The sequence below is a fragment of the Ochotona princeps genome, chromosome 26 (genome assembly GCF_030435755.1).
Source record: "Ochotona princeps isolate mOchPri1 chromosome 26, mOchPri1.hap1, whole genome shotgun sequence".
In the NCBI taxonomy this organism is placed as follows: Eukaryota; Metazoa; Chordata; class Mammalia; order Lagomorpha; family Ochotonidae; genus Ochotona; species Ochotona princeps.
This window is the reverse complement of record NC_080857.1, coordinates 7,658,117-7,680,259: the sequence shown is the minus strand read 5'-3', so window position 1 is coordinate 7,680,259 and position 22,143 is coordinate 7,658,117. Positions and strand designations below refer to the sequence as shown.

At 42.4% G+C, this 22,143-nt stretch overlaps 1 protein-coding gene across 2 annotated transcripts in view; it reads right to left on the bottom strand.

Annotated features, from left to right (window-relative positions):
• Positions 1–5,033: 5,033 nt before the first annotated feature.
• PPP4R3A (protein phosphatase 4 regulatory subunit 3A) overlaps positions 5,034–22,143 on the bottom strand; it is a 44,599-nt gene continuing 27,489 nt past the window's right edge. For both annotated transcript variants that reach the window (XM_058655613.1, XM_058655614.1), the window contains exons 8-15: positions 20,671–20,802; positions 20,467–20,569; positions 18,906–19,064; positions 10,438–10,607; positions 9,725–9,867; positions 7,582–7,772; positions 6,742–6,968; positions 5,034–5,777 (exon numbers count right to left, since the gene is read on the bottom strand). In XM_058655613.1, coding sequence (XP_058511596.1) covers positions 5,667–5,777; positions 6,742–6,968; positions 7,582–7,772; positions 9,725–9,867; positions 10,438–10,607; positions 18,906–19,064; positions 20,467–20,569; positions 20,671–20,802 — 1,236 coding nt within the window. In that variant the 3' untranslated portion in view covers positions 5,034–5,666. The remainder of the gene's footprint in view (positions 5,778–6,741; positions 6,969–7,581; positions 7,773–9,724; positions 9,868–10,437; positions 10,608–18,905; positions 19,065–20,466; positions 20,570–20,670; positions 20,803–22,143) is intronic.

Genomic DNA, 22,143 nt, shown 5'->3' with positions numbered 1-22,143 from the left:
CCAACTCTGGAGGCCACGAGTCTGCGATGGAGGTGCTGGCAGGGAGCGGTTGGTTGTTTCTTCTGGGACTTGTCCCCCTGGCTTTCAGATGGCCACTTGGTCTCTTTGTGCCCGCACCAGGTCATCTTTCTGTGGGCATCTGGGTTGTAATCTTTCTGTACTAGACTAGGGCCCACAAAATGACTTGTTTCAACTTAATTGTCTCTTGAAATCCCTTACCTCCAAATGCTGAAGCCCTAAGGGTTGGGTGTCCAGCACATGCCTCCTGCGTGGACACAGTCAGAAATCCCAGAATCCTTGTCAGGGCTCAGCTCGGCTCAGACACACGGCTTCACTTCTGAACTTCCTGTTCAGGCTGCTCCCTGAGTCTGATCTGACAGCTATCACTGTCCTTGGAAATGTTTGAAATTTGGAAACACAAACCCCTTCTGCCACTGTGATTTCTTGTGGAAGATGGCTTTAGTTATTTTAAGTCCCTTGTAATTTCACATTTTAGACGTAGCTTCTCAACATCTACCAAGAAGTCAGCTGGGGGTTCTGACCAAACTTCTCTCATCATGTGTTAATAGTTTTTGCACTTCTGTAAATGTTTCTAAGGCGTTTCATTTTCATCTTTTCAGGAGCGTTCACATCACACAGATTTTCTGTGCCCAATAGCCTTCGCAGGAAGGGTGCTTTGCACTGCGCCAAGGCAAGCCACTGTTGGGTTGTACTCTCCATCCCCGGCTTATTCTGGTTTTGCTTATCTTGTCGTTGTCTACACTGTTTTTCTTGGTTTTATACGTTAGGACATCTCTGGACCAAGGAAAATCTAGCTTGTTCTCAGGCATGGAAATCTTCCATTGACAAACAAAGCACTTGCTTTGGTTCTGTAGACACTGCAAAGAGCCAGAAAAAAAAAAAGCCCTGCCTCCGAGCTGTCCGGTCACATGGTCACGTCTGTCCCCCATATGCCACTCAACTCTGAGATTGGAGTGTTTCCTGGTTTTTTTTTTCATGATGCTGGAAGTAAACTTTTCTCCCCTTTCTTAAACTTTATTTAATGGATCTCAAAACTCCCAAGTTAGATTTTTGATCACATTGTCTTCACTGCCAAGTACTGATTTTTAGAAACCAGTAACATAAAAGTGCTACACACAACAAAAACAAAACGCAAACACAAGTGCCACAGGACATTCTCCTTAAACTCTTGGTCTGTTAGTACTAAACTCCATGGCCGACGGGGACCGACCGTTCTGCAGCTCTTCTTCCTCCCCTGCTTCCTTCAGACCGGCTGCTATCACCGACCTTCAAGAATCTACGATCATCTCCTGGCTTTTTAACAGAATGGTGGCCCAGGTTTTCCTTCAGCTCAGCAAACTCGCAAGTGAGCTCTGGTGACAGTCCCTCCAGGAACAGGCCAGCACGGATTTGGCCTGGATGATCTGGAATAATCATCTAAGCAGGGAAGCTCGCTGCTTCCATTGGCTGATCATGTTTGGCTGTTTTCAGCAACTGCCATGATTGAGTTTCTAGCTCCCCAGCAAGAAACTGGGCATGGCCCAACCCTGGCCACTGTAAGCATTCGGGGCATAAAATCAGCAGGTGGCAGCTTTTGCTCTCAAACAGTAGTTTTTAAAAACAAGTATGCGGCTCTGACCCATTCTATTCAAAGACAGAGTGAATACTTAACGTCAACATACTTTAAAAGAAATTTATTGGAAAGGCAGATCAGATTTACAGAGAAGAGACAGAAGATCTTCCATCTGCTGGTTCATTCCTCAAGTGGCTACCATGGCTAGAATTCAGCTGATCTGAAGTCAGGTGCCTGGAGCCTCTTCCAGTCTCCCACAAGGTGCAGGGTCCCAAGGCTTTGGGCCGTCCTCAACTGCTTTCCCAGGTCATAAGCAGGGGGCTGGATGGGAAGTGGAGCTGCCTGGATTATAATCGGCCCCTATATGGGATCCCTGGTGCATTCAAGGCAAGGACTTTAGCTGCTAGGCCATGGCACAGGGCCCAACCCCATTATTCTTACAGAGCACTGCCTAGGGGCCTGCATGCTGGCATAGCATGCGAGGCAGTCACTTGCAATGTGGCATCCTATATGGACACCAGGTCAGGTCTTGATTGCTCCATTTCTGATACAGCTCCCTGCTAATGACCTGGGAAAAACAGAAGATAGCCCCAAATATTTGGAGTCCTTGGCACACCTGTAGGATACAGGATGAAGCTCCCGGCTTCAGGTCGGCTTGGTTCTGACCGTTGCAGCTACCTGGAGAGTGAGGCAGTAGACAGAATATTTCTTTTTCCTTCTCTCTGCAGATCTGCCTTTCCAATAATACACACACACACATATATATATGTATTTCTGGACGAGACAATGTGCTTCCTGCACAATTTATAATTTGTTTTTAACTCACTGGGCAGTCATTTGGGAAAACTTTTTTAATGTTAAGCACTGCAAGATAGACCAAAGAACCAATTAGAATCAGAGTTAGAGAAAGAATTATAACTATATTCGCGTCAGTTACCAAGATTACATCTATGAAGTAACAGCATAAACTTTTGAGTCAGAAGTGTTTAGGAGCCGGCACCATGATGTGGCACGCTGAGCCTCTGCCTGGCACTGGCATTCTATATGGATGTGGGTATGAATCCCAGCTGCTCCACTTTCTATCCAGTTCCGTTAATGCACTTGGGAAAACAGCAGTCCTTGGGCTGCTTCAACCACGCAGCAGACCTGGCCTTGGGTGGGCCTTGCTCTGGCCACTTCGGCCATTTGGGGAATGAACCAGCAGATGAAAACTCTCTCTCCTCTCTCCATAATTGCCTTTCAAATAAAAAGATTAAAAAAAGAACTATCAACATTTTATTTCTAGTAATTTGCTGATAATGGTATATCCCTGAGATGACAAGCTATTCTGTTTCAAGTTTTGTCCCAGTAACCATGACCACTAACAAGAAACGCAACAGACTACACATAAAAATGCTTCTCTTACCTATAGAATATGCCAACAATTACATCTATTTTTTCGGCACACCAGAACACAATTCTTCAAAGCAAGCCTGACTGCACCCACTCCCAAAACCCTCGGAATAGTAAAACAAAAGTAGCTCCACAAAGTTGATGCCAAAGGCGTAAAAGAAAGCTCCTGCAGCCAAAGCCAAGGCTTTGAAAGCCAAGGCCACAGCGGATGTGGTGCCCACAGCCAGAGAAAGATTTGATGCCACCCGCTTGTTGAGGGCAGCCCAAATACACAGGGATGAACACCCTCAGGAGAAACAAGCCTGACCACCTGCCTTCATCAGGTTCCCCAACTAAGCCGACTCTACCATGGAAACCAAAGTGCCACACTCACGTTTGTTGTGTATGGCAAGGCCAGTAAGTCCCAGACTACAAATGCTGTAATAACGTCACTCCTGGCCAGGGCCTATTCCCTTGGGCAGACCCAACAGAAAACAGCTCAAGCTATACTGGCTCCCACCTGTGACGCCTCAGATGTCACCAACAATACTGAAACATCTAAACCGAGTTCAGCTGGCTAATTCCATGTATGACTTATCACCATGAAAATATGAATAACTTTCGAGAAATAAGTTAGCTTAAGCTGTACACTTAATGTTCACACTTTAGCCGATACAATTCTCAGTAACAAAGGAAGGCATAGTGTAATCAACTTAGATCCCACCTTCTCTTCAATAGTTGATTCAATCATTAATAGCTGACTGGCCAGTCTGAAACAGCTCTATTGAAACACACTTTCTTATAATGCACCCAGGGTCTGGCACAATAGCTTAGTGGCTAGATTCCTTGCCTTGCATGTACTGAGGTCCCATATGAGTGCTGGTTCTAATCCTGGCAGCCCTGCTTCCTATCCAGCTTCCTGCTTGTGGCCTGGGAAAACAGTAGAGAACGGCCCAAAGCCTTGGGACCCTGCACCCACATGGGAGACCCGGAAGAAGTTCCAGGCTTTGGTTCTGTGCAGCTCTGGCCACTAGGGAGTGAATCAGTGCATAGATTTTCCTCTCTGTATATCTGACTTTCCAATAGAAATAACTAAATCTTTAAATAATAAAATTACACACTCAAAGTTTCTGTTGTTTCCATGACTTCTGCACTTTGCTTCTGGTTTTCTACACAACTGCTTCGGATCAGCTTTTCTTTGGGTCTAACTAGAATGTACTGAGGATTAAGCTACATATTCCAAGTTTATTGCATTTTAAACAATAACCTCTCTTGGGCATGAAGCTTTGCTCACATCTTGAAGGTCCGTTCTTAAATAAGCTTTAAACTCTGAGGGTGAGGGCAGGTGGATCTGAGATACTGAGAGGTTTATTTTTATTTCCTTGAAAGAAATGCATCACATCTGACAAACGAAAGAATATATTAACAAATAATGTTTTAATAAGTTATTTTTAATGGTCCTCTGGCCAGCTATTTATTTAGGACCCACCACTTACAACTCAAACTGGTATTCCAAAGGGCAAAAATAAAAAACAAAACAAAAAAAACATACAACTAATACAATTTCTCTTACTCTTCACTTTTCTTTTTATTATTCAAAAAGTCAAATGCTATGTTTAAATCATTCATCCTCAATTTTGATTTAATGTACCGTCATTTCCCCAAGATATGAAATTTCAGAATCTCTTTGGAATACTAATTTCATGTTTCTAGATTTAACAAAACTGAAGTTTTAAATTCCACTCTATTTCCCTGAATTCTCAAGACAGCTGCTGATGTAAATTTTAATATAAAATATTTAGTCACAAAATAGTATTGCTTTTGTATGCACATAGTCGTAAGATTACTTTGCTTTTTTGTCAATAAAAACTATACCATCTTTCATAAAACTCTAAACAAATTAAGAACTGTGATGTAGAACAAAAATTACACATGGTAAAACAGGTACCAGCACAACTTCAGGTTATATTACATCAAAAAAGGTTTTAATGGTCCCAAATATATATATTCAACAACTAAGCATACATTCAGGGAGGGAGGAAAAATCAAAATGAAACAAACAAAAAATTATGACACAAATGACCACATCTAGAATTCCACTCAATCTTTAATCAAGCAGGGACGAAGCCCCACTTAAAAAAAAAATCTGCAGTTGAAGGGCAAAGGGAACAGATAAAAAAGAGGAAACTTTATATTCATCCCTCCCCCACAGAGGTTTTCCAAACCTGTTGTAGCTTGACTAAAATGTCCAGAATGTGTGATTTTGACTAAAATGTCCAGAGCGTGTGATTTTGAAGGCAGGTCTCTTTACACAAAGAAACTGCTGGCATTCTTAACTCTTGAAGAATCACGGCTGAAGGCCCATTCTTCCAAGTCTTAAACATGGTCCAAGAAAGCATGTTCTGATTGTAGCAACTGACCAGTCAATGCAGAGTTCAACTTACAAAACCCCTGCCCTGTTGGCTTTTTGTTTCCATTTCCTTCCCTGAGAAAAGGGCAATGCGGTCCAGCTGGAGAGCTCACAGGCATCAAGTCTTTCTCCTACACGCACTCCTCTCCCCTCCTCCTGCTCCATGGTATTGGCACTTGATGAGCAGAAGCCGGGCGTGGAGGCTGACCCGGTCAGTCACTCAGAGACCACTGCACCTGCTTGTGGACCTCATGGGGGGGAGGGCTACAGAACCAGTTTTTCAACAGGTGCCAATCTAGGCAGTTGCTGTGATTAGGACTCAAACTTTGCTTTCTTTGACAACGGTAGCGTGTCTTCCTTGTCTTCATCTTCATCATCATCGTCATCATCATCAGGATAATCTACCAGCCCCACAAGTCCTCCCTGTTCAGAAAAGAGGATTATTCAAACAGAAAATAAAATACCACATCTTAAACTATTGCTATTGGATCTTATTTCAACATATTAATTGTGGTTATTTTATGAGTGGTAGAAATGTATGAAAATAATATCATCTATCTTAAGAAATTTCCCATAAAAATACATAATTTTGATAAAAGAAACCTCTTAAGTTACCCGAAAAAATTTTCTAAAAGAAAACTACAAGTAGTTAACAATCCTACCAAATTCAGTAAGATTTCATTGAAAATTATTACTTAATTCAAAATGTTTCACCAATCACCAGCACCTTAAAATGCTACACACCCACCCGACAGCAACATCCCATCAGGATGAAGGCACAGTGGCCAATGAGGGGAGCTGGGCATGGGGCCTGCCGCCCAGGCACCGCACCAGCCTGTGCCCTCAAGTGCGGGGGGTGGGGCCTGCTGCAACCAAAGCCCACCTGCATTTCACATTCTAGCTTCCAACTCACACCACGGGCGACAACTTCAGACTTAAACAGCTGGTTCCTTGGGCAGCCCTGGGGGAGATCTGAATTGAGTGCTGGACTCCCGGCTGTGACTTGGCCCAAACTTAGTGGATATGGAGATTTTGGTAACTAGGGGATAGGAGATTTGATTCTGCCTGCCTTTCCTAACCTTTAGGGAACCCCTCGTCTAGATGAAGAGACACTACCATTTTTCATTCCTAAATACAGTCTGTTAATGGCTAGGCCAGTTATTAAGGTATTTTGTTCCTTATAAGAAATATCACTGACATTTTACACATACACACACACACAAAATATATTGTGCTTGCCAAAATAAAATTAAGAATGTTCAGACATTCTATTTCCTTTTCATAAAATCTTTGGATAACTAAAACAAAAATTTCCATAAACACTCAGACATACACATTTGAACCTAGGGTCTGACAATGCACACCGCTCAGCCTTCAGCATGGTTACCTTGGTAGTAATAGCTGCCGTCTGAGATGTGGTTTTAGGGACGGATCCAGGAGAGCCTGGAGAGCCGGGGGAGCCGGGCGACCCTGGGGAGCCGGGCAGACTTGCTGCGGATGACTGGCTGGTGAGGTTAGTCTTGGTTCCACTGGACAGGGAAAGCTTGAAACTTGGGCTTTGTCGTCCAGAAAGATTCGTTTTCAGCAGCACCTCCTTTTCTTCACTTTCTTTTACTAAAAATGAGAATATTGTCATTAGTAGTCACAAACACTAGACCTTTGAAATCCATCAAATGATTCAGCACTAAAACACCAAAAACTAGGTCAGTATAGTGGCTCAATAGGTTAGGTTTCTACCCACTGATTTGTATCCTGGCTGCTCCACTTCCCCTCCAGCTCCCTGCCTGTGCCCTGGAAAAGCAATCGAGGAAGGCCCAAAGCCTTGCATCTGTGTGGGAGACCTGGAAGAGGCTCCTGGTGGGTCCAGCTCCAGCCTGTGCGGCCATCTGGGCAGCGAATCAGCAGATGGAAGATCTCTGTCTCTCCTTGTCTAACTCTGCCTTCCAAATAAAATAAATCTTAACAAAAAATTGAGTAGCTTACTCCCTTGCTGAGAGCATAAACATTCAATTTATGAATAAAGTTTTACCAAAAATTCCAAATATCATTATCCACTAGGTTTTTTCTATGGAAAAATAGAAACTCCGGTATCACAGCATCCTGCACGCATGAGCTGGCAGTCTAGTCACACCCTACGTCACACTGAAAACAATAAATAAACCACAAGGAAAAAAAAAATAGAGCAGAACAAGAAGGCTTTATCCATCTTTGGTCTTCTCCAACGTACATTTTTTCCGCTCCATGAATTTACTTATTGGATCCATGATATCATCATCATTTTTCGTTTTGTCAGAGGGAGACACTACAGCTTCCCCGTCCTCAATGTCGTCTTCATCGGTGTTGAACCACATCTCCTCCTCATCCTCTAGTGTTCTAGCGTCTCTTCGGTATCTATGATTCCTCAAAATGGAACGCATACTGGAGCAGAGAGAATAAAGTGCAATAAGCAGACTGAGCTCAACTACTGTCCCAGACCTAGATGTGATCTTCACAGGGAACAGGGCTAAACACTCATTTATACTGACAGAGTTTTACCAAACACACAATAATACATCCATCTAGTACTGTATGCAACCAAATCTGACACTATGATTGTACTGCCACAGAGGAGTTTTAAATTGATCACTCTAAAATGGCCAATAATTCCCAAATTTTAAAAATACTGAAAACATTAAAACATATTTAGCAAAATGTTACAGATGTTTAACTTGTATTCCCAAAACAATTCAAAGCAAAAATATTTCTTCTTAAAGATTTATATATTTAACTATTTTTTGAAAGATTTATTTATTTTTAATGGAAAGGCAGATATACAGAGAAGAGACAGAGAAGATCTTCTGTCTGATGATTCACTCCCCAAGTGACCAAAACAACTGGAAGTTAGCCAATCCGAAGCCAGGAGCCAGGAGCCTCTTCCAGGTCTCCCACATAGGTGTAGGGTCCCAGGGCTTTAGGCTTTCCTTCATTGCTTTCTCAGGCCACAAGTAGGAAGCTGGATCGGAAGCAGGGCTGCCAGTACTAGAACTGGCGCCCATATGGGATCCCAGTGTGTGCAAGGCGATGACTTAAGCTTCTAGGCTACTGCGCTGGCCCAAACATTTATCTACTTTTAATTGGAACGATTTACAGAGAGAAGCAGAGACAGAGAGAAAGACCTTCCATCTGCTGGTTCACTCCCCAAGTGGCCACAACAACTGGAGCTGAGCTGATCTGAAGCCAGGAACAAGGAGCCCAGAGCCTCCCTCAGGGTCTCCCATGTGGGAACAAGGTCCCAAGGCTTTGGGCCATCCTTGACTGCTTTCCCAGGACTCAAGCAGGGAGCTGGAAGGGAACTGGAGCAGCTGTGATATGAATTGGTGCCCATATGGGTTCCTGGTGTGTGCAAGGTGAGAATTTTAGCTGCTAAGCTACCGTGCTGGACTATAGTCATTGCTATTATTTTTTATATTATTTAAGCTGGATGGGAAGCAGAGCACCAGGACTGGAACCAGCGCCCCACACAGTATCCTGATTGTGCCCAGGTGAGGACCCTAGCCATCAGGTCACCGTGCCAGGCTCCACAAGTGTTATTTTTTTGTTATTTATTTATTTTTTTAAAAAGATTTATTTTTATTACAAAGTCAGATATACAGAGAGGAGGAGAGACAGAGAGGAAGATCTTCCATCTGATGTTTCACTCCCCAAGTGACTGCAACGCCCGGTGCTGTGCCGTTCCAAAGCTGGGAACCAGGAGCCTCTTCCGGGTCCCCCATGTGGGTGGAGGGTCCCAAGGCCTTGGGCTGTCCTCGACTGCTTTCCCAGGCCACAAGCAGGGAGCAGGATGGGAAGTGGAGCTGCCGGGATTAGAACCGGCGCCATATGGGAATCCTGGTGCGTTCAATGTGAGGACTTTAGCTGCTAGGCCATGGCGCCGGGCCCCACAAGTATTATTTTTAACATACAAACCCTTGTTACGTGTTAAGAGAGATTTGTCAGCGGCCAGCATGATGGCTCAACTAGCTAATCCTTCACTTCCAAGTGCCAGTATTTAAAATACAGGCAAGGGTTAGAGCCCCAGTTCCCTGTACCCATGTGACAGGAAGAACCTCCTGAATTCAGATAGGCTCAGCTCAGGATGTTGTAGCCACTTGGATCTTTCTCCTTTCCAATAAAAATAAAGAAATTGAAAGAAAACAAAGAAAAAGAAAGAAAGGAAAGAAGGAAAAAGAAGAAAAGTGTCATGGACTGGCCTGATACTTGTCAGAAGGAAGATCTGTAAATCTACTCATGTCATTATCACAGCACTTCCATTTGTTGCATACTGCATGAACTCACATGAGGTCGCACAAAACTGCTTGCTGAGAAACAAGTTAAGATATATGGTCATTTACCTGTCAAGCTTGGGGTTATCTTGCCTTTCTCGCTGTTGTTCAAATCTCAGTTTTAATCCTTTAAATGTCTGTACATAATCTACATCTTCCAGTGCTTTCCAGTAATTCTCAATTACATGAGCGGTTAAGGATTTTATATCTTCCTACAGAATTGAAACGAAAAATGCCATTTTAGCAAGAGGAGACTTATAGTGAATTATGACAAAAACCTCACGTTATTTTCACAAAATTATGATATAATAATCTTAGCAATAATTCAACAATGAAAATGGGAATGACATAAACTGGCGACACCAGCAGTCTATTGCTGTCTATCTTTTCCAAGCCAATGTTCCGGGCCCCACGTGACTTGGACTCCATATGCAGGTGGCAAGACCTCATGAATTTTAAAGTTAGGTCTTAGATGTGAGTCGAATTCAACTGTATACTTAAATGTGGTTAAAAAGACAAGGTTGTAACTAAATTTAAGGAAAAGTATAACATATATAATTTTACACCCCAATGTCTGAGAACTATTGGCTTAAAACATTTAAGAATCAAAAAGAGCTTATCATGAAATTGCTCAAGAAGAGCCATTCAAATCCATTTATCAGGTGTAGTTTAACTTTTTTCTCTGCAAATTTCACTTCAATTAAATAAAAACATCAATAACACATAATCTTATTTTCAACTAATTGAAAACTAGAATTCCAATTAAAAAATACAGAACATACCACTCTAATAAATTCAAACATCTCTATAATGGCAGAGTTCATCAGATTGTAGCGAGATCCATTGTTGAGAAATGCTTTGACTACTGGTTCAAACAGAAAACTTTTCATTATGTAGCGGTTATAAAACTCATCTTTTAATCCAATAATCTTTCTCTTAAAACGAAGGGCACCTGAAACACAGAGGCACCGTGGTTTAAATGACATACTATTTTCATCATTTAGAATTTTCAAAGAAAAACCGAAAAAAGTCTGTTTAATATCAGCGGTTCTTCATGCACAATGGTGTATTAGCACTTCCAGAATGTCAACCTAAAGATAAGGATTATAAAAGTGTTATCAGAAAAAAGGTATCCTAAAAGCATTGTATGTTATCATAGAACACAAGTCTTAGAAAGCCAGAAAAATTCTGGAAATAAGCCAGTTGCTAATGACCAACACATAGTAAGCATCTGCAATGAGACAAATGCATGAATCTTCTGCTTATATACACCTTAAAAACAACAGGAAAACCACTGTTTTATTAGGGCAATCCACTGTTTAATTCACTTTGATACTTTTGGACACTCTTACTATTGTGCAGAGTTCATGGGTTTATACTGGTTTATCTGTGGGTGTGTTTTTAGAAACGCCACAAATCCACAAAAATCTGCATGACCCAAAATTTGCCTTCCCATAGTTCAGAAATAAATTTAAGAGGATGTTGTTATAAATCTGCTCCTCTACTGAGTTTTGCAGCGAGTATGCTTTTTAATTTTTTCTAGTTTTTTTGTGTAATTAATTAGGCTTTAACTTACAGATTGAAAAGTATATTTACATCTTGAGATATGGGGAGTTGCACTAAGTCACCATTTGTCAAGATCCAAATATACTCAGACAACTAGATTTCAACAAAGCCCTCTTTACCTAAATGGAATTATCAGTAAGTTAATGCCCCAGTTACTGTAAACAGTTCAAAAAAGCATACTCACTTCATGCAGTCACATCGTCTTCGGTTGGCAAGATTAAATATTGTGTTTGTATTTTGGTTTCTTTGGAGATCATGGAAGTGGCCCGTTAAATTGCCAATTTGTTATTAACCAAGTCCTTCATGAGCAGGTAGCCAGGCAACCATGCTGACACGGTTTCTGGGTGGGAAGGCAGAGGAGTAAAGCAGCTCAATGTTTCTTTAGTTGGCAGAAAAGAGGTCCACAAGTGAATGCCCAGTTAGGTACAAGTGACTACAAACTGCCTTAACAGCCCAGCTTCGCTAAGAGTGTGTCTTGCTAAAGAAACACTCAGGGCGGGGAGTTTCAAAATAACGTTAGATTAAAACTGCATTTTATTTTTAATCTAATGAATACTTTCAAAAACACAGCATGGTAAAATAAAGACATTTTAAACAGTAAGAGGCATCTATCTATTGGAAAGTCAAAAGCCAGCAAGGGTGTTTTCCCAGTGATTTCAAGTTTTTTTTTAATTGTTCACTGACAAAGGAACTTCTTTATGATGTGAGGTAATTCCCCTTATTAGAATAAAGTCAGTACTTAGGAGTTCATGCTGACAGGCCAAACTTTTTAGCTGAATAATTACAGCAAGAGCTACGGGTACTCAAGCAGGGGTACTTCCTGGGGCAGGCTTTGTGGAGACTTGTGTCCTACTGTCACACACACTTGGACCACCGCGGTGGCCGCGCAACTCAAGCAAGTGTAAAGCAATTCCCTTCCTGGATTTCCTTAAGCTCAGGGGCAGGGGAGGCTGGCACTGCAGCCTTTACAGACTCCTTTACCAAGAAACAGCTCAGGTAGGCACACAGTTGTTCTAATGGTCTTTCTATCTGGGCCCTCATTTCCATGTGTCCTAACCTAAAAATCCAGCGTTGGCAAGAAACCTGCATCAGCAACACCCCACCATGATCCTTCGCTGTTGAGTAAAAGTTTGAACAGCAAACTCTGAGACTGAGTTATTCAAAGGGCAACAAAGCAAGTTTGTAGGTTCAACTGACAACATAACCTCACGATTTTCAATATAAAGTGCATCATCTTTTTTCTTAAATTCATCCTTACCCTGTTCAACATCAGACTTTCTACATATAGGTAATTAATGACAGCTAAATAAAAAATTCTACAACAAGGTTTTCTTTATTTTTAACAAAACAAAAGCCCAGACAACACAGAGATGACCTTTGGGGACTACAATAAGATCCAGAAATCTTGAAAAAGGCTAAGAAATGGAACAATGGACCCAGTATTTAAAACATGCAAAGACTGAGCCTATAAAAGTGCTGGTTTCACCTCAGTATTGGCTTGGTTGTCTTTAAATCTGACAAAGTATACCAGACAAAAATAAAAAAAACTGCTCTTAAGACTCCACAGCCTCCTTCAAACTTTATCATCCCTAATGTTGCACTGCATGTGCTCTCAAACAAAAGAAGATGGCTTGTTTCCACAGTTTATACTCAGTTCTCAGAAATCTTAAATAAAAACTTCTACTGCATACTATCACAAAGCCAGTCTTAAAGGGCTAGTTCCTAAATTACTTTGTACTCTCAATCTGGAGAAGCAAAGCCTAATAATGCAGAAGTCACTTGAGGATGGCTTAAGTTTAATCACGACCTGACTCAATCTGTAAACCACCACCAACAGGATGCAACTGGCTTCCCAGAGCCCTGCAGATTCTCCGATTCTACATCTGCAGCCTCAATCAGGGCTGTTGTTGGGGGGCACACAGGCATCTGCCCAGGTTAAACCTCTGCCCTGGGATCCTGTTCCCAACTTCCTCTTACTGTGCACTATAGGAGGGAGCAGGTGATGGCCCACATGGGAGAGCTGGACTGAGCTCTGGCTGCGCATCACCCACCATCAATTACAGGCATCCGGGGAATAAACCAGTAGATGGGAGCTTTCTAATGTAAAGAACTTAAAACTTTAAAATAAGACCATGTTAGTACAAAATATGAACAGACTTTCAGTCCTTATTCCCTCCTACATGATACAGTATGTTACTGAGAGAGATGTCAATTCAAGGCCTCACACATTTCACTGCCCTTTGCACATACTCTGGCAACCATGACCTTAAGAAGACTACTGGTCCTATTTTTCCAACCTCTTAAAGTATTATTCTGCTATGGTGATCTGACTAGTAACCTCTGATGTTACTTTTACGAGGTCTTAAGTCCTTCCAGTTCTACGAATGGTGAGGGGGAAAAAAAAAACAACAGAAAAAGCCTGGGTCCGATGCCATGGCTCAATGGCCAAATCTTCACCTTGAAAGTGTTGGTTCCCACACAGGTGCTGGTTCATGTCCCAGCTGCTCCACTTCCCATGCAGCTCCCTGCTTATGACATGGGAAGAAAGCTGAGGACGGCCCATAGCCTTGACCCTACACCCACATGTGAGATCCCGAAAAACCTCCCGGCTTCTGATCACTTCAGCTCCAACTATTGCAGCCATTTCGTGAAATGAACCAGTAGACGGAAAATCTTTCCACATCTTTTCTCCTACATCTGACCTGCCTTGTCAATAAAAATAAATGAATCTTTAAAATGTCAGAAGCTGGCAGAAGTTGGTTCATGAGGCTTAAGAATCTGTGCACAGCATCAAAGTGTATGATAGAGCATCACGTGCTGAGGCAAGGTGCAGTGAAGTGCTGCAGGTGGCTGCACCCAGCAGTGCTCAGCCTCACCAAGGAGCAGGGCACCTGCCAGAACTAGCTACCTCACTGTCCTACCTGTGCATGGTTTAGAGGGACAGGGTGATTCTAGCATCAGGAGCGAGTGCAGCTGCTGACACAGGCTGAAGGCGGTGACGATGGAGCCACAATAAAGCCTCGGGACAGCACGTTTTTTTACAATGTACTATGCTGAATGCCTGAAGTCCACTGCCGAGACCTAAGGCTCAGCAATAAAAACCCTTTCAAAACAGTATGCTGCTCAATGGCAAGGTTCCTAGTCACGCAAGATCTTGGACGAAAATGTACAAGATCGGGCCCGGCGCCGTGGCCTAGTGGCTAAAAGTCCTCACATTGAACGAGCCAGAATCCCATATGGGCACTGGTTCTAATCCTGGCAGCTCCACTTCCCATCCAGCTCCCTGCTTGTGGCCTGGCAAAGCAGTCGAGGACGGCTCAAAGCCTTGGGACCCTGCACCCGCATGTGAGAACCGGAAGAGGTTCCTGGTTCCCAGCTTTGGATCGGCGCAGTTCCGGCTGTTGCAGTCATTTGGGGAGTGAAATATTGGATGGAAGATCTTCCTCTCTGTCTCTCCTCCTCTCTGTATATCTTACTTGTAATAAAAAATAAATCTATCTTAAAAAAAAAAAAGTACAAGATCAATATATTAACAGGTGCTAACACAACACCCACCATTAAATTTCAGCTGTTGACTATGTTTTCAGTTCTTCTAAAACATTTTATAAGGCTATAGCTGCCCATGATTCTCCGATCTGGACACAGAAAACTAAAAAACTTCCAGAGGATTCGCCCCGTGCTTTCACTTTAATTTGTGGTGGTGTAGAAGATGTGCCTGGGCGGGTAAATAGTGGAGGACTCCTGCATGGGAGACTTAGACTCCTGGCTCCTGAATTTGGGACTGGCTGCTACAGGAACCCGGAGAGTGCAACCAGAGGATGTTGACATTTCTGTGGTGGCTTAACAGGCTAATCTTTCACCTAGAATATCTCACAGGTGACAGTTTTTGTCCTGGCTGCTCCACTTCCTATCCAGTTTCCTACTTATGGCTTGGAAATGTCAACACAGGATGGCCTAAGTGCTTGGGACTCTGTACCAGCACTGAAAATCCAAAGGGGGCTCTTGGTTCTTGGATTGGCTCACCACTGGCCACTGCGGCCATTTGGGGAGTAAACCAGCAAATGGAAGATCTTCCTATAAATCTGCCTTTCAACAAGAACACATTTGTGATCCACAAACAGTCAAAAACAGCAAGAGGAGTCTGACAAAGGTTGATTACTAATGATTGTGAAGAGTGCAAGCTTTTAGCGGTTAGAAACAGCACAAGACCTAGAACTGCAGAAGCACAGAGATGGGGCAGAACCACCATCCTCTGTGGCAAATGTCATGAGCGAGAAGCTGCTGCTCATTGATCAAAGAAAGAGGTTTTCTAAGATGCAATCTAGTCCTGCTGAAGATGCTGTGGACATAGAAATCACACACACACTCACACACCAACTCAGGACACAGATTTAGTTGATAAGGCAGTAGCAGGCTTTCGAAGGACGCCAATTCCAAAGAAGTCCCACTGTTGGCAAAATGCTATCAAACAAGAGCATGTGCTACACAGAAATCTATCAAGAACCAATTGATGTGGTAAACATCACTGTTGTTATTTAAGGACTCTTGCAGACGGATCAACTCAACTAGCATCCTCACAGGTCAGGAACCAACATCAACAAAACCCTCCAGCAACAAAAAGACTTAAAACTCTTAAAGGCTGATATTATTATTAGTATTTTTAAAATTAAGGCATATACATAATTTATACACGTTACTGCATACTTGAACAATACCATATATACCCTGAGAAACCAGTAAACTGATGACCTGCTATATTCAGTGGACTGGATATAGCAAACCACAGTATTTTTGAGGTATGCCTGCGTAAGGGAGGATGTGTGTATGCCATATGCAAACAGCCCACCAATGTACAGGAAGGACTTGTTAAGTATGCCCAGATTTTGGTATCTACAGGGATACTGGAACCAAACCCTCATTTGGAGCAACTATTATGACTGTAAGGTCTGGCACGATAGCCTAGTGGCTAAAGTCATTGCCTGCTGAGATCCCATTTGGGTGCCGGGTCCTATCCCAGCTACTCCACTTCCCTCTGAGCTCCCTGCTTGTGATCTGGGAAAGCAATCGAGGACGGCCCAAAGCCTTGGGACCCTGCACCCGTGTGAGAGACCCAGAAGAAGCTCCTGGCTCCTGCCCACTTGGGGAGTGAACCAGCGATGGGAGATCTTTCTGTCTCTCCTCTCTGTAAATCTGACGTTTGAATAAAAATAAATAAATAAATCTTAAAAAAATTAAACAATTATGATTAACAGTATGAGAAAATTTCACATGTTCATCAAAGTTATGAGATGAAGAACTAAAGGAAAGGCCTTCCTTTTTCCACACCCAGTCTCTACTGGACTCAGGTGTCCTGCATGTAGTAAACCAACAGCTAAGTTCACATCAACTGTCCGTTCACCCCATGTCATCACCAGGCCTCAGCCAAGCTGCTCAGTGAATTAACTGGGATTATTTCCACCAGCCTTCCACGACACCTCAGCACAGTGATAAAGTTGTGTTTTGATCTTCATGTGAGTCTCCCAATGAATTGTTCTAAAGGCTGAGAACAGCACTTTACTAGGGACAGGACAATCACGTAAACATGCACATTTTACATCAATGTAATACAACAGTAGGCATTTGAAACATGTGAAAATTAAAAACCTGCTTCCCCTTATCTACTTACTCAGTTTCTCATTCTGTCCCATTTGCTCACAAAGGCCCTTTCCATACCTGAACAAAACAACCTGTAGACTAGCATGAAAGAACAGCTCAGAGAGTTAGGAACTCTCCCCTAACTTTGACCTTGGTGTTCTTCAACGACAGGTATAAGGATACATTAATACGATCTGGAAAGCCCTTATTCATGTGTGCTAGGCTCATGAATATAAACAATAGTAAGGCAGAATAGAAATGATTTTTTGGGGGGGCTGTCCTTAACAAAGTTTGAATTAATGTCATAAATGCTGTTTTTGCTGAAAGACTTAAGGCGAAATCACAGACCCTAGATATACAGCAGAAATTATAATGAATTATTTGAGTTAGAAGGAGGATAATATTCAGATCAGATGTATTTTCAGAATATAATGTAGTATATAGACTAGCTCTGAAAATTAAGAAACATGACAAATATCTCCATAATAGAAAGTTTAATGATTTAAGACCTTATTTCCAATACTATCATAAAGATAAAACGTTGACAGTAACATTATATATACTTAAATATACTGTTCTTATAACTTTTAAATCAAATAATACATCAAAAATGAAAACACACAGAAACATATATACATGTCCAGGTCTCCAAGTAGTGACTGTGATGCCTAAAAAGAACAAAACATTCATACTTACCTTTCAAATTCAACTGGCAAAAATTAGTGACCAAAAAGACATCCTTTATTGAACCTCAGAGTACCCCTAAACTTGGTCAGCCAACTTACCAACAAAAAGGTTTAATGAGAAGCCTCAGACAGGATAGGATGGCTCAAGCAGTCAGGTTCTCGCCACCCATGTGGGAGGACCTGGATTGAGTTTTTGACACCTGGTTTGTGTGGGGAAAGCCCCACCAAACCCACAGGCATCTGGGAAGTGGGCCAACAGCTACAATCCCCAATACATATACATAATTAAGAACAAAACTGTTAGATGACTATGTGTGCTCTACCTGAAAGCAGTGGCCAGGATCCTGTATGGATGTCGGTTCATGTCCCGGCTATTCCACCTCCTATCCAGTCCCCTGTTATTGGACTGGGAAACCAGCAGAGGATGATCCAAGTCCCATGGACCCTATACCAATGAGGGAGACCCAGAGAAATCTCCTGGCTCTTAGCTTTGGATTGGCTCAGCTGTGGCTATTGTGGCCTTTTGGGGAGCGAAGATCTCAGAATTTCAAATAAATAGTTAAAATGGCCTGGAAAAACAGGTAAGTCCCTTCTTTAGGTCTCTCTCACCCACATGGAAAATCCAGATTGAGTTGCCAGCCATTCAGGAGTGTACCAATGAATGGAAGATCTCTGTCTCTGTCCCTCCCCTATGCCTTCCAAGTAAAACAAGTTCTGCTTTGGAACTGACGTTGCAGGGTAGTGGCGTAAGCTGCTGCCTGGGATATGGGCATCTCACATGGGCTCTGGTTGAGATCCAGCTGCTGTACTTCCAATTCAGTTTCCTACTGATGAACCTGGGAAAGTGGCAGAAGCTGGCTCAAGTGCTTCGATACTGGCACTCAGAGGGAAACCTGGAACCTCTGGGCTGCTCCTTGGCCTGGCACAGCTCCAGCTGTTCTCTCATTATGTCTAGCCGCCTTCTCTAACTATTTTTCCAATAAATAAAAAGTCTTCAAATAAACATAAAAGTACTCTTGAAAAACAAACAACATTTTGTAGCTTGCAGACTGTAAAAAGTAAACTGCAGGCTGGATCTGTTTACTCTGGACTTGCCATTTCTGCTCTAAAAGAATGGATAAAATGATCAAAGGTGCTGTTCTAATGATGAAGTACTCAAATACGCAGATACACTCTAGTCCTTTGGTGTGTATGACTGAGAGGAATCGGGAAAGCACCTGCTCACTGCAGCAGCAGCAGCAGCAGCAGACGGAAGCAGTGCAGAACTGGTGTTAGCCGCTACCGCTTCTGACCTGTGATCTTCTCATCTCAGAGACCAGCATGAGAATATGTAAATAAACAATTCTAAGAGGAACAACACTTACATAATGCTAAGAAAGCATGCTTCGAAGCCATAAGAACCAGCACTCTCCGGAGAATATCCTTATTAATAATATAGTTCTTTATGTGGTAGGTATGGTGCTCCACACAAAATGTTAACAATTCCAACACAAGTGCCAATAGCTGGGCAGTTTGAAAATCATCTACAATAAACAAAACAGTTATAGTTAATGCCTAACATTTTTTTTTTCCTTTTCGAATGTACAAACTCAGACTCTAACCAAGTAAGCTTCCTGCTCCTACTAACCCAAACAACTTAACTTTGGGTAAGAGGGAATTACCATTTACTGACTCCTATCACATGCCAGGGACGGTGCTTCATATTTTCTTAAATAATCCTATAATAAATAAATTTCACGTTATGATTCCTTTAACATCTTCACTCATCAGCAGGCAGCGACTCACTCCTTTCATCCCCTATCAGATACAGCACAGACCCTTGGCTACCTTGAGCACTCAACAAATGTCAGGTCAACTCAGCCTGAGGGTGTGCGGGAAGTCTCAAGGCTTCTCTCATCTGAATAAAGTAAACAGCAAATAAAGTCACACTTAAAAGACTTGATTCTATAGTAACTCAAAAAAGTAGATTTAACACATATTTTCTGTACGCCATGCTATAAACTAAACCTATCTTTATTGAGAATTCATGACAAAATAATTATTCCTACAGCTTCAAGTAAGAATTTCCCAATAAACATCCCAAAAACTACCTATAAACACATGAGGATTTGCTTGCCCAGGTAACAAATTATGATATATTCAATGAAAATAAAAATAGGTTAATACTAAACAAAAGCCGAGTTCTGTGTACACATCCAGGACACAAGCAGGCTCAAATGATTATTTTCATAGCTGTGTTCTATATTTAACCTGTATAGATGTAGACTAAACACGAGCATTATCTACCAAAAATGGTTTTTAAAGTTCTTAAGCAGGGCCCAGCGTGGTGGCCTAGTGAAAAAGCCCTTGCCTTGCACGCACTGGAATGCCATAGGGGCGCCGATTCTAATCGCTATGGCCCTGCTTCCCATCCGGCTCTCTGCTTGGGGCCTGGGAAAACAGTCGAGGACGGCCCGAAGCCTTGGGACCTGCACCAGTATGGGGAACCTTGAAGAGGATCCAGGCTCCTGGCTTTGGATTGGCGCAGCGCCAGCCATTGTGGCCGCTTGGGGAATGAATTGTATGGAAGATCTTCCTCTCTGCCTCTCCTCCTCTCTGTATATGACTTTCCAATAAAAATAAATAAATCTTAAGAAAAAAACAAACAAAAAAAGATCCTGAAGCAAGCAACAGATAATTCTCTTACTCCCTCTTTTTTACTTCTATTACCTCTGCCTGTGAAGTTTTTAAATATTGTCTTGAACACCTCTTCCACACCAAACCTTTGTGAAACTGATGGTTCAGAACTGCTTTTGTAGGACATGTGCTACCCTGCCTCCAGCCTTTCTTTACCCTCCACTGACTTCCTCTAGATTTCAACTTAATACCAACTTTGAGCATCAGAATTTAAGAGCAGAACTAAATGACCAACCTGTATTATCTTACCTTTACTGGGTTTGTCTTCTGTCGTATTTGCTAGTAAAGGCGCAGTGAGAACATGCATACAGTGCTTGTAGAAGAAACCCAGAAACTCAGTCTTTTCTGTTTTCTAAGGAATCAAAAACACTTTCATGAACTTTAACTGTACTGGTTCCTACGGCAACACACAAGACACTCGCAATGAAGAAGAGAGAAATCCCCATGTCTTACATTGGCAGTGGCTAGCATGTTCTCTGGGTCAACTAAGGTCCGAAGCAGGCCCATGAGCTGGACTGCTCCTCCAAGCTCAGGATCTGTATCACAAATCATATGTTCTATAATGAGGTTGATGAGGAGAATATCCTGATGAGAAAAATACACAGAATAAGGATCACTTACTACGAGAATGGTAAAAACACGCAAGATACATACTACAGCATTATCCTTAGCTCTAGCTCTTATTTACCTTAAAAACAATGGCACTGTAAAACATACAAGAGTTGTATGGCAGTATTTATCTCCCTAAATCATGGCACCGAGACATTTAATAGTACTGAAAAGTTTCATCCTCAGAAGGGAAGCCTAGCTCGCTGACAGATCTTTCTCATGTTTCAAATTGTACAATCTGATCTTCTAACAGGAAGCTAATGGGTTCGTGGCTTTAACAGAATACTGAGCCAGGAGTAATAACAGTGTTCTATTCTCACACCATTATTACTTCAATATATGACAAATAATTGTTTTCCATTCATGGAAGTAACAGCTATATAGAAATATAGGGAAAAAACTCATTGGCACCTCCAAGTGAAACTGAGGAGGAGGAGGAGGAGACTAACAGTGAACAGCCCGTCAACAGACTCCGAGCTTCCCTGAGGCCGTGCCTGCTGCTGCCCCTGGTACAGGAGCAAAAGAAATCTGAGAGGGAGGGTTTTTAATTTTAAGATTTATTTTTATCTTTATTGGAAAGTCAGATATGCAGAGAGAAGGAAAGACAGAGAGGAAGATGTCTTGTCCACTGATTTACTCCATAAGTGGCTGCAATGGCTGGAACTGAGCTGATCTGAAGCCAGGAACCTCTTCCAGGTCTCCCATGGGGGTGCAGGGTCCCAAGGCTTTGGGTAGTCCTCAAATGCTTTCCCAGGCCACAAGCAGGGAGCTAGATGGGAAGCGGGGCTGCTGGGATTTGAATCGGCGCCCATATGGGGTACTGGCGTGTGCAAGGCAGGGACTTCAGCTGCTAGGCTACTGTGCTGGGCCTCAGAGAGGAGTTCTTAAGAAAACCTCAACTCATTTCAATAAACAAAATGATCACCAAGAGTGAGAAGCCAAGGGGCTGCTACGAATGAAGTGCCATGAAACGCATCAATGGAGAGTTAACTAATGGGTTAAAGAGGCCACCAAGAACAGCGCTTATTTCAACAACACAGATAACCCAATTCTTCTGGCAGGGTTACTTAAACAAAAGGGGTGAGGGGTGAAATTCAACACCTCTGTACCTATCTTGGCACTACAAAAAAATTAAAAGCTTAAATAGAGAAACTGACAGGCACTGGGCCAGTGCGATGGCTCAACTGGTCAATCCCCCTTCATGTAAGCACCGGCATCCTATATGCGTGCCTATTTCTATCACACAGGCATTGGCTTCACTGGCTTTTCCACTTCGGATCCAGCTTTTTGCTAATGGCCTGGGAAGGCAGTGGAGGA